Raw genomic sequence first — 13,563 nt, 5'->3', positions numbered from 1 at the left:
CTTTAAGAGGCCACAGTTTCCAGCACCAGCACCGTTATCTTGGATGTAGGAAGGCAGCTGTGACTCCCTGTGGCTTCACTTTCTGCTTTCCACTGAGTTGAGCTTGATATTTTTTCTATAGTTTGGTCTGTTTTATTTGAACTGAACTAAAAAAAGAGGGGTTTGGGATTTTAAATGAGATGTATAACATACGTCTCCATCCCAAAATCTATGTAGATGAGGCATGTGGCGCACAACTGACAAATGAATCAGCCCGTGTTCCCACTATAGCGATCTCAGACATAGCATGTGATTCGCACCCACACCGCAGGTGCCGATCACATGCGATGTCTGTGCGATGCGAGTTCAGCCATACAGTTGTATGTCTGAACTTGCATTGGATTCGCAGAAAAGAAGGTGCAGGGACTTTTTTCCCCCACACTGGAATCGGATCGCATGTGTGTTCTCACCCAATTCGATTCCTGCGCGAGTTCACAGTTCGCACTGTGATCTGTGAACCGATCTGGGGGTGTCATTAACATTGTATTGACACCCACAGCGGTTCACAGAAGGAAGTGTGAACCTGCGCTGAAATCACGCTGGTTCCCGCATCGCTACAGTGTGAACCTAGACTTAATGGTAGAAATAATTGGTATTTATTATCTTAAAATAATGCATGGCATGACATACTGCAAAAGTACATAAAGTTATTGGAGAACATACAATCACATGTTACAAACCATAATAAGTAAACATCAACAAGACATATTGCATTACAAATATAAAAAAAAATGTATTTGTAATGTCATGTTGATATTTACTTGTTATTATGGTCTGTAACATGTTATTGTATGTTCTGGAATAACTTTATGTACTTTTGCATAATTGGCAATAAATACCAATTATTTCTACCATTGAGCCTAGGTTTGCACTGTAGCGATGCGGGAACCAGCGCAAATACAGCCTCATCTAAAGTCCCAACCCTTTCTTTTTAACTAGTTTCTAAATAATTTTTTTATATATTTTAAAATCTTTATGTTACTAATAAGCTCCCATGTCAGAAATTATATTTTCCTGTCCTGAACAAGAAAGAGAATAAATACAAAAACACCATATATTCACTGCCACCACCTCCCGGTACCTGAAAACATATTAGATTAACAGCCCCATACAGTGCAGTAAAGCCTGATTGGTGCAGAACCTCTGACTTTCAGTCTGATTTGGGCTCTTCAGGTGATTGTCTCAAAAATACTGTTTATTTTCTGTATTTATAATACTGCTTATTTTCTGTATTTATATAGTGCTGACATTTAATGCCATGAGTACTTATTGCTACCAGTCCCTGTCACCTCACAGTTTACAATTTAAAGTGATACTAAACACACACTGTTTAATTTACATTATTTCTTCTCTTTCTGTATGTAAATGATGGCACTGTTATTATTTTAATAAAAAAAGAATGCCATTTTCCTAATCGATACACAGCTGTCACATGACCAAGCTCTTTTCCAGCCTGTCTGCAGGGAAACATAAGCAGGAGGAGCTTCTAGTCCTCTGCTGCTAATCACATGTTCAAAATAAAATAAAACAGCCTTTGGGATACAGAGTAAAAATAAATATTTAATATCAATAAACTGTTTTAAAATACAAATACAATACAAATATACAGTATATTTGAAATCAATTATTTATTATTTTTTAACAATAACATGGTGTGGGTAGATTTCTGCCAGTCACGGGTTGTGTCATGCGCCTCCAGCCTGTGTCTTAGTACAACAGGGAGGAGAAGCCACCATCAGTCAAGATGTAATATTCAGCCCCCATTGTGTTTAGCTGGTTAGTGGGCATGGAGGAGGAAGGAGGTAGTGGGCTGTCATTTACCACTATGTATACGCCCACGTGTGTGACTCTTTAATCACATGGGTTGCTCAGATGTCATAGGGAGGAAATGCTCAGCATAGAAACTCACTGAAATTTGAGCATGTAGAGAGCTGCCAACACTGCTCTGCGAAATCCCCAACTGCATTGGAGACATGATCAAAAGGAGGAGATAGAGAACAACAGAATCTAATAGGACTTTTGCAGAATACAGGAAACGCATCTCATAGTGACTGAGTGAGTATGAACAGCATGTAATACATAATTTATTGCTTTACTGGGTTTAGTGACACTTTGGGGTGGATTTACTAAACGCAAATAGACTGTGCAGTTGCTCTAGAGCTTAGTAAATGAGCAGAAGCTCTGCTAACTGCCATCATTATCATTTACCTCATTTACTGAGCTCCGGAGCAACTGCACTTGCAGATGTTGCAGATGTGCACAGTCTATTTGCCTTTAGTAAATCAACCCCTTTACATCAATACCATACTGGAACCAGTTTTAGGAGGAAGTCAATTCCGCTACCAGTATGTTTTGGGATTGCATGAGGATGTCAGAGCACAGCTAAGCAGAAAGAACATGCAAAGTCATTACGCAGTTAGTGCCCCAGGTGAGATTTGAACCCAGGACAGTGAATTTTAGGGAAAAATTGCTAACGACCTAGTCGCAGTACAAAGATGATTTAAAGTTGATCTCCAGGCCAATATAAGTATTCATAAATACATAAAAAATATATTTTTTAAGGCAAGCAGTGCAAGTACCTGACCTTGAGTTGGTATCTGCCTCAGTTTAGGGGATGAGGACACAGAACAAGGAGTCAGTCAGCTGTGCTGATGTGCTAACAGTAGACATGCTGATAGGAGGAAAGAGCAGAGCAGCGGCGGCCCATCCATAGGGGGCATACGGGCGCTGCCCCCTCCTTCCATGTGTTCTGCCCCCTAATTTACATGCAGGGTGATGGACGCATGGATTTCAATAGGTTTTTATTTGTTTTTTTGAAGCATATGATTAGAGCCTGAGGCTCTAATTGGCTTCAAAAAGTGGTGGGCTCGGGGCGCAGAGCACTGCACCCCAAACCCACCCACTTGTGTGACAATAGCGAATTGTCTTCCTGATTCTCCCCCTGGCCAATCAGGAAGCCTGAGACCCAATTGGCCAGGGAGTCTTAGGTCCCACCCCAAAATATTGAGCACAAGTGGCCACTGGAGCAGAGTGACAAAGAGATGAGCTCATCGCTCTCCTCTAAGTCCCTCTTCACATCTGTGTACTATGGGAAGTGCACACAATCACTCACTGTTATCTGTGTATTTTTCTGTTTGCCTGAAGTTTAGATTTAATGATTCTCTAACATATACATTATTGCAGGAAAAACTAATTTTATTTTATACTTGCTTTGGATTGAAATTTAACAGACCGGGTAACAGGCACATTAGATGGCGCACAGTGCAGGCCCCTGTCTTACACCGCTATATTATCATTCACAATGAGATAAAAGCATTACCATTACATCCCCAATCTCCAGTTTGCTTCATTAAACATCAAAACACTGCAGTGGGGCATGTTGCATAAAGGGAATATGAAATAATTTGTCATTGCGTAAATGCTCCGCTAAACCACTCAAGGTGAGGGAACGTCACAGCGAGACGATTACAGGCAGAATACAAATGCCTTTTGTGCGGCAGAGAGTAGGAAACCTGCCTTGTGCTGGAAGCAGGCGGGTGAGTCAGAGCCCTGCTGCCTCCAGAGACACAGATTCACTGCTTCAATTCACCAGATTATTCAGCCTTCCAAATGCCATTCATCATTGTTATAACGGAAATTGCAGCAGTACCAAAATGAATGTTACTACCATGAAGCATGTTTTGCCTTAGTCCAGTAAGGCTTGTGTATGAAAAGTGTATACAGCCACCAATCGGATTCCAGCTGTCATTGCTGACTTGTTTTTGATCATGCGAGTGAAGTCAGAACTCCCGACACACATATCTGTTTTTGGGCAATGACTGATTAAAAAAAAAAAAACAGCACATCTCTCCAATACATGAACGTTCACCATATTTTTTTTTTTTTAACCCCAGCTAATTCTGACATTTCTTTCCTACATTTAAAAATCAGCATTTTTTTGCTAGTAAATTACTTAGAACCCCCAAACATTATTATACACGTTATTTGCACAGTGGTTTATCAAACTCAATTTTTTGGGAAGAAATACACTTTAAAGCGGTATTCCGCCCCAAAAAAAAAAAATTAAAAGCCAGCAGCTACACATACTACAGCTGCTGGCTTTTAACAATCGGACACTTACCTGTCCTGGAGTCCAGCAATGTCGGCACCGCAGCTGATGTTTCCATCAGCTGTTGGGTGCTGCCACAGCCATTGCAGGTAAGGGTACCCGGCAATGTAGCCTTACGGCTTCACACCGGGAACCCTACTGCACATGTGCAAGGCCCCACTCCTCTCTCCTACTGGCCCAGGGACAGGGAGAGGAGGAGGGAGCCCCGGGGTGATGTCACAGGAAGTGGGAACAGTCCTGTCCCCCCTTCCCCCCCCCGAAAGGTCTCAATTGTGGGACCGAAGGGGGAGAGGAGACAAATGAGCGGAATGAATTTTAATGAACAAAAACACAATATAATACCTAATTGTTTGGTAAGGTATAAGGTATTGCCTCAATCTAGATAATAGGAAATAAGGTGGAAAAGGGAAAGGGAGGATATTGTTACCAAACAATTTCACTAATTGTTTGGTAAAATATAAAGATGATATTACACTAAGTAGATAGATACCTAACATGTCACGCTTTGCGCATGCTTGTGGAACGATACAAACTATGGCACATTAAATTATCCATAGGCGATGCTTTAAAAGCCTTTACAGGTTACTAGTTTAGAGTTACACAGGAGGTCTAGTGCTAGAATTATTGCTCTTGCTTTAACATAGGAGGGAAGTGTTCTTTAGTCGAAAATAAGAACTGGAAGGGCTGATTAGATTCCTTGCGATAACACAAGAAAAGTGAACAGGGGCAGCCCTGAATTTCAGAAAAGGTCAAAATGTTTTTGATCAAAAGGATTTTTACGGTTTACATACACTCTAACCACTTAAAGAGGAACTGCAGTCTGCTCACATAATTTGTAATAAAAACATCTTTGCCATTTTGAAGCTTCCCTCCAACCACTTTGCATATTATTTTATATATACTGTGATTCTGTACTTGCCAAATATGCTGCAGAAATCTCCCTCAATGGAGTCTGGCTACTGTTCACTTCCTGGATTTACACAAACACACAGAGGAACACCTCCAGCTCTGCATCTTTCATTGGCCCTCTTATGGCTCATCCCTCCTCCCTTCCTGGCAAACTCTCATGAGCGTGAGAGAGAGCTCTGTGTTTGATGTCATAAGCCTAGGCTAATGACCAGACAAGAAACAGGAAGTGGGCTGTATAAGGTATTTACTGGCAGAAAAAAAGTTTTACTATTTAAAGTTAAAACAACAAGGACAGAAGATTTAATAGATGGAAAGTTGAAAAAAATTACTGAAGGTCTGCTTTAAGCTCCAGAAGGTTTTACCCTCTTCACGACCAGGGTGTGTTTTGCTATTCAGCACTGCGCTATTTTAATTGGCAATTGCACAGTCATGCAATACTAAATGCAAATGAAATTTTAATGATATTTTTCAAACAAGTATAGCCCTCTTTTGGTGGTATTCTTTCAACACTGGGTTTTTTTTATTTTCTGCGATTTAAATGAAAAAAGACAGATTATTTCGGAAAAAAACAACATTTTCTCTTATAAAACATATCCAATAAAATCAAAAATTTCTTCATACATTCAGGCCAAAATGTATTCTGCTACATGTCTGGTAAAAAATTCTAATGAGTGTAAATGAATTGGTTTGTGCGAAAGTTATAACGTCTACAAAATATGTTATGTATATTTTAAAATTGATCATTCCTAATGTACTGACAGACATCTTATTTCTTGATGCCCTAAAATTCCAGGACAGTACAAATTTCCCCCAAATGACCCTTTTTGGGAAGGGAGGCAGTCTGAGGCATTTAGTAAGAGGAAAGGCAAGTTTTTTAAAGTTGTAATTGTTTTTACCACAATTCTTTTGAAAATGAAGAATCTTAATAACATTTGGACTTTTTTCACAATTCTTTGTCACCAGTGCAATACAGCATCATCATATGACTAATGTGGCAGTGACCAGGGACACTGACTGGTGACCGTATGTTAGAAAAAAAACATTAATGACAGCTGTGATCACTAGTGTTCTGTGATTGGCTACAGCTAATCACATGGTACAAGGTGCTGTGATTGGCCCTGATACCATGTGATAGCTGTGGGCCAATCACAGCATAGGCAACACAGCTTTTATGAATTAATTCATAATAGCTTTGTTGACATTGTGATTATGTGATCGCATAGCGATCACATGATCGCCGGGCCCCTAATACCGAGATCCGCGCAGCGCCCTGCTTAACCCGAGCAGGCAAAATCACATACATGTATGTGATTTTGCCTGCACATGCCACCCAGCCGCAGTATATGTACTGTGGCTGGTCGGTAAGTGGTTAGGTTGTGTTTACTTTAAATGAGAAATCATCTTTAGAGTATATATGTGCAGTGAGGGAGGGGAACATTAAAGTGTTTGTAACCCTAAAAAAAAAAGAGATAGCTCCTGTTCCCTTATAACAGGTTAAACAGCACAGTGCTTGTGCTGTCTAACCTGCCCCTTTCTAAGCTGTAAAAAATCTGGCTGATCCTGCCAGTTCCTGTGTCCCCCTCTGTGTACTGACCATGATAATCAGGGCTGCTGAGCCCTAATTACCATGGTCAGTTTATATCATCCATCATCTGCAGCTCTTCTCTCCCCCCCCTCCCTGCCTGTCAGCTCCGTGTGTCTGTGTCTCTGTCTCCGCCACCCCCCACCGCTATTAGTAGAAAATAAAAGATTACAAATTGTCACTGCCAGCCCCCTATTATATCTAGGCATAACACACAGGGTAGGTGTTTTATTAAAACGAAGCTTGTAAATACCTTTTTACAGCTATATTTAGGCCGGTCACGTGACTCCCAACTGATCTACTCTGATCCAGGGCTACAGCGGGAGGGGCTAAGCGGCCACGTGACCTTCTCAGCTGATGTCAGAGGGAGATCTCGGCCCCTCCCGCTGTAGCCCTGGATCTGAGTAGGAGACAGGCCGGGAGTCACGTGACTGGCCAGAATATAGCTGTCAGTGAATTACCTTTTCAAGGTAACAACCACTTTAAAGCTAAAGTGGTTGTAAACCTCTAAAATAAAAAATGTACAAATCATATTCTTCTATAGTGTGTAATTCATAGCTCTCGACTGTCCCTGATTTCGAGTGACTGTCCATGATTTGGAACAAAGTCCCTCTGTCCCTCTTTCCTCCTCATCTGTCCCTCATTTAGCTCTGATCTGTATAGTTGTATATAAAATGCATTGTTTATCTTTCAAAAAGTGTTTCACAGTGCTAATCCTTTCATCCAATTACTAAATTGCTGCATTTGTAAATTTCAAAAGCTGGTACAGTAGAAAGGAATAGTAGTGGTAAAAAAAAGCCCTTGTGGGTTTAACTTATAATTTTTTTTTTTTAATTCTCCTGTAGCTACCCTGGTGGTATGATTATGTCAGATTTTTGCGTCTGAAAGCGGTACATTGTTTTGCATAGAAATTTGGCGTTTTATATTGTAGGACTGTAATTCTTAGTAATAACACACTTAAATCTGTCCAAACAAGAGTCCAGTAGACATTCTGGGTATGATAAAGTTGGAAACACGAAATCATAAATTATAATAAAATAAATAACTATAAATAATTATAAAATAATAATAATAAAATTAATTTCCTCACGATTCACTATCGCTCCATTTTTCAAGTTTTCTAATTTACTATCGCTGTTTTCTAGCTGGTCTAAACCCACGTTTGACGTAAAGGGACACTTTTTGGTTGCCATGAACAATCTGAAGTTTCCAGACAGAAAGAACAGTATATATAATATAAAACTGCATGCAGGGCAATGGACAAAGCATTAGGGACAAAAGGGATGTGAAATGATTTGATACAGTAATGTAATCTGTAAGATTACAGTGTACTGTATGTGTTCTGTTTTGTGTACTTTTTGAATTTGCCGCCAGGCTCCGTGCAGGGCGACGTTTGCAGGGAATGGAGCCCACCACACAGAGCATCGGGCAGAGGACACAGCCCGCAGACACAGCGGGGGGACATTGCAGGATTCTGGTGACAAGGTAAGTACACTGGACCAGGATTCTGCAATGCATTCCCGAGTGTGGCTCGGGGTTACCGCTAATGGTACTGAAATTTAACCCCCCCGAGCCACATTCGGGATTACCGCTAGGGAGGTTAAGCGGGCGTGGCAGGAGATGTGTCCTATGCCTACATACTTTTGCTAATAGGTGTTCCTCGTTCCCATCTCAAAAAGTTGGGAGGTATGTGTGATTGCCTTAATCCAAAGCATCGAGTGTGATTTATGTCTCATGTCTCATTCCTCTGTTATCTACATAAGTCGCTTCTGACAGTCTTTCCCAACACCAAACAATCCAGGGAGAAGACCTCGCCCCCTCCCCAGCATGCATCAGGCAATTGACAGCCACAGCTGTGCATGGTTCCCTATGAGGCTGTGTAGAGGAGAGCATGTCCATTTCCTTTATGCAGGTCTCACATTACACTTAGCTGTATGCTCTATCATGTGAATTGTGTGACCTCTTATCCTCTTCCCCTGATTTTTGGAGATGAGAAATGCTGTGTAAAATGTATGTTTTAGGAGCCTGTAGAGGATAGAGTGCTGTAGATAAACAGATATAACTTATGTAGGAAAACTTGATTCATCTCTGTGTATCGCCTGAGGCTAGAAACTTTGGTGGCTGTATGTAACGGTCTACATACACTTTAACCTTTTGCTTTGCTTTGTGTGTTTAGTGGTGGAAGTGCAGTCTTTAAACTAAGAGCATGCACACTCCTAGTTATACAGTAGATGGTAAGTTGACCTCTTCTCAAAACAGGGCACCATACCTGTAAACTTTGATTTTCATATTGTGGTTTAGAATCGGTTCATAAATACATATCTGCTTTCCTTTTTTTAAAAAGCTGCCTAGAGTTTAGCTTTAAACTTTCTATCAATGGGGGCATAGGTATGCTTAAGTTGGCAAAAAGCTGTTTGTGAACAATGCTGAGGCAGTATAAAGAAAAGAACAAACTTAACTCGATTATTGTATAAAAGCATAAAAAACGCATTGTTTCACCATGTTCTCTGGGTTGATATTAAATGATACAAACATTGAAAGCACACTTCAATCAGATGTGAAAATCAAAACAAAGAACAGGGCCTGCTCACTCGCAGCATCTGTTTCTTATTGAGACATTGTTGCAGTGTATCAATCTACCAACTTGAGCATGTGCTGAATAAGCTCACTTAGGGCCCATTTACACTTATGTGGTGCATGTTGATGTACGTTATGTCATGTGTAAATATGCCTTTAATTTAAGGGTTAATTCACCTTTACCAAAAAACTGAGTATGCAGGTAAGGAGCGATTGCAGGTAAAAAACTTTGCCATTAGAATTACCCTTGCTATAGGTGTAGTCCCTTTAAGAATCTTGTTGCTGGGAGGTTACTAAGACACTCCAATCTGAAAACCCCCTGTCTGTGCTGTGTATCCCCTGTCGTAGTTGCTCTGAGGTCAGCGATGCTGCGATGGAGGAGATAGTGGACCACACATGTGCAAGGGTGGTGGGGGGTAGCAGTAACAGCTGAGAATTTCTTAGCATTGTCCTAAAAACAAGCCTGGGTGGGGTGATGCCATCTTTGGGACAAACTTCAAAAGGTATTTTTACAAAAAATAGCTTGGCTGAGAAATTGGCACCACATCCCTATAGTAACTGGAAAATGACAATGTATAGGTGGGACTTTAAAAGTGAAAAAGAAAACAAAGTAGATATGGCGCTGTTCTATTTATAACTGTTCCTGATGGTAGGTGTTTCAATTGAAGGATTGATTTTAAAAAGAATGCTGATAAAACTGCTGCCCCTACCAAATGATGGAGTAAATCAGTGAGAGAGAAAAAAGAAAAAAATATATAAATGGTGCTGTTCTATTATATACCTGGTGGTAGGTGCTTCTAATTAAACCCCAATCAAGGGTGAACAAAAATGCCTTTTTGGACTACTATTTGCAAACAGTATGACCTCCTATTTTACCTATAGATGTGATAGTGAAAAATATTTTAAATACATATGGCTGTAAGTGATAAAATATGAATAAACCAAACCGATATGATACTACTGATGTGTTGAATCAACAATACTCCAAGTGTATGTAGTGCAAATCTGTGGTCTAAAAATATAGTGTTTATATATATTTAGATACTTCACAATCTGTGAGCATTAATAAAACACAATTCACTATGACTCTGTTTATCCCATAAACCAATATGATAAAAAACAATATTTCTAGGACAAATATTATGTAGAATAAACATATAAAACTAAATAGATCCCCCAGCATGTAAACTTCCAAAATACCAATATTGGCTGATCAATAACAATAGTGCAAAATTATATAGGATCCATAAAGTGCTACTGTGCCAGTGAAAAAACCAACTGTTGATCTTATACCGATATTAATTAATAAATAACAATAGTCCAAAAGTTATATAAAATCAATAAAGTGCTCTTGTGCCAGTGAGGAAATCAACTTTTGATCTAATTCACTTTCCAATGAGTGATCACATAGTGCATGCCTTATTCGTGCTCCTATTATGGCTGTACTCACCAGAAACTTCTCCCCCTCCTGGGGTCTGAGGCATCCACAGTATATGCCACTGTGTAGCAATTTAGGGTTTGTCTCGTCCTTGGTGTTGATTGTGAAGAGTTCCCATCATATACCAAACATCATAAAAAGAGAGAGGGAGCCCAATAGCGTGATACTGTATCGAACTGTTTATTGCACAAACATGTGTAAAGGTACTCACATTCAACTGGAATAATACAAGCATGTGTTGCTGACACCAGCGCCTGTAGCCGGAAGTGATGCAAGGACGTATGCTCACTCCGCCATAAAAGTATCTTACAAGCTCCACACAGGGTGGATGTGGATCACCAATCAAGCAGTCAGCCGTCACAAGGGATGAGAAGACCACTGTGGGGATAAGCTCTGACCTGCCATATGGAGGTGTATAACCAGCAGTGTCTCCAGCAGCAGTTCCATTAATTAGTATCCATTACTTCCCAGTTCCAACTCTTGAGCTGGTACATATTCCTTTGTGTGGAAACATTCAATTTTCTTTTTAAGTGGGGACTTTAAAAGTGCCTCCTCTCAAAATGAATATCGCTAAACATATAAAATTAGAAAACTTTTCATTACAAATCTAATAAAAAAGACATACTAGGGGCAATACCCCTTAAAAACCTGAGTATGTACCCACACTCCTATATGTTTAACATGCACATAAATGATAGCACAACTTTCAAGCAGGAGGGGACTCCGACCAACGCGTTTCACCTGTGTTTGCTTCCTCAGGGGATACATGGTTTGAACAGCTAGAAAAACACAAAAAACATACATAATATACAGTCCATGAATAAAGAACATTTGCAACTATATTTAGTTCAAGAAGTACCTAAATGGCAAGATCTGACTTTAGTCAAACCTGCATGGTTATTTTTATTTTTATATATTCTATAGGCTCTTCTTACCTGCATAGTTAGTTGTTTTTTTTTTTGGTGAAGGTGGACTAACCCTTTAATGCAGCCAGATGAAATCAGTTGGGTTCCAATGAACCAAAACATCCCAAAAACATGCTGAAAAATGTGTGCGACTACACTCCATGGTGCATTGTCATGTGTTACAGTGCACATGTGTGTTGCCTTAGGGACCTTTAACACTGAGGCGGGGGCAGCATCGGCGGTAAAGCACCGCTATTGTAAGCGGCGCTTTACCGTCGGTATTCGGCCGCTAGCGGGGGGGGCGGTTTTACCCCCCCGATAGCGGCCGAGAAAGGGTTAAAAACCACCGCAAAGCGCCCCTGCAGAGGCGCTTTGCCGGCGGTATAGCCGCGCTGTCCCATTGATTTCAATGGGCAGGAGCTGTGAAGGAGCTGTATACACTCCGCTCCTTCACCGCTCCGAAGATGCTGCTAGCAGGACTTTTTTTCCCGTCCTGCTAGCGAACCGCTCCAGTGTGAAAGCCCCAAGGGCTTTCACACTGGAGACAAAGCAGCGGCACTTTCGGGACGGTTCGCAGGAGCTATTATTAGCGCAATAGTGCCTGCAAACCGCCTTAGTGTGAAAGGGCCCTTAGGGCATTGGGTTGCCTCCGCAAGCTATCTCCTTCCAATTCCTGCAGGTCTCCATACACACCCAGAAGGTTTTTTTCATTTTTATGCATAGAATGCATTAAGGTAAAAAACCTTCTGCCTTTGGAACCACTTTACAGAGAAACAGGACAAAGTTTACAGGAGAAGGAAAAAAAGATAGAAAATGAGAGAAAATGTGCATAAAGACTTAAACACATAGCAAATATGATTTATAATATTATGCACTGCACTATAACAGCCATTTTATGTAGAAATATTTTATTCATGGTACCTTATCCTTAACTTGATTTCATTTAATTTGATTTCTCCTAATTTTCTTCTTCATACAGGCAATTATTGCCGAACACGAAATCCGCAATATATCATGTGCTGCACAGGATCCAGAAGACCTCTCTACGTTTGCATATATCACAAAAGACTTGAAATCTAATCTCCATTATTGTCATGTGTTCACAGCGTTTGATGTGGTGAGTTCAAAAGAATTGGGTTTAAAAATGTATATACAACATATATATATTTTTATATATATATATATATATATATATATATATATATATATATATATATATATATATATATATATATATATATACAGTATCTCACAAAAGTGAGTACACCCCTCACATTTTTGTAAATATTTTATTATATCTATTCATGTGACAACACTGAAGAAATGACACTTTGCTACAATGTAGTGAGTGTACAGTTTGTATAACAGTGTAAATTTGCTGTCCCCTCAAAATAACACCACAGCCATTAATGTCTAAACCGCTTTCAACAATAGGGAGTACACCCACAAGTGAAAATGTCCAAATTGGGCCCAAAGTGTTAATATTTTATGTGGCTACCATTATTTTCCAGCACTGCCTTAATGTAGATGTAAACCCACTCTCATCCTTTCTAAACTACTGCCATAGTGGTTATCTATAAGGATATACATGCCTCCTGCATGCATCCTTACCTGTCAAATGTCTCCCCTCTATCTGATATGAGACCCGTAAAACTGCAGATTCTGTGGGTGGGTCTGTTGTCCGGAGCTCAGTGGGTTGAGTCGTGATGTCAGTAGACTCCCCACCCACCTCCACACTCCTCTTTTCAACATGCATTTTCTCCTGTGTATTTCTCACACTGAACTTCTGGTATGATCTCTAACATCCAGTCAAAACCCAGAAAAGTCTCCACATGACTTCAGCATGCCTAATCATGCTGAGGTGTGGAGCAGCCAATCCTGGGAGAGCTGGAGAAGAAAGGAGGAGGGGATGAGAATTATACAGAATGCCTCTCTAAGGCTCGTGCATGACATATGTAAATCAACTGTCACTCACAGCAGAGGGGAAGCACTGACTGGTATTTCT

General features: G+C 40.3%; 1 protein-coding gene across 4 annotated transcripts in view; it reads left to right on the top strand.

Annotated features, from left to right (window-relative positions):
* The window catches only part of ANKS1B (ankyrin repeat and sterile alpha motif domain containing 1B), a 241,738-nt gene that overhangs the window by 203,035 nt on the left and 25,140 nt on the right, over positions 1-13,563 (top strand). For all 4 annotated transcript variants that reach the window (XM_073621199.1, XM_073621197.1, XM_073621198.1 and 1 more), the window contains one exon: positions 12,538-12,675. In XM_073621199.1, coding sequence (XP_073477300.1) covers positions 12,538-12,675 — 138 coding nt within the window. The remainder of the gene's footprint in view (positions 1-12,537; positions 12,676-13,563) is intronic.

This window comes from Aquarana catesbeiana, linkage group LG03, assembly GCF_042186555.1.
Source record: "Aquarana catesbeiana isolate 2022-GZ linkage group LG03, ASM4218655v1, whole genome shotgun sequence".
Taxonomy (NCBI): Eukaryota; Metazoa; Chordata; class Amphibia; order Anura; family Ranidae; genus Aquarana; species Aquarana catesbeiana.
The sequence above is the reverse complement of the archived record's forward strand: the minus strand, read 5'-3'. Positions and strand labels throughout refer to the sequence as shown.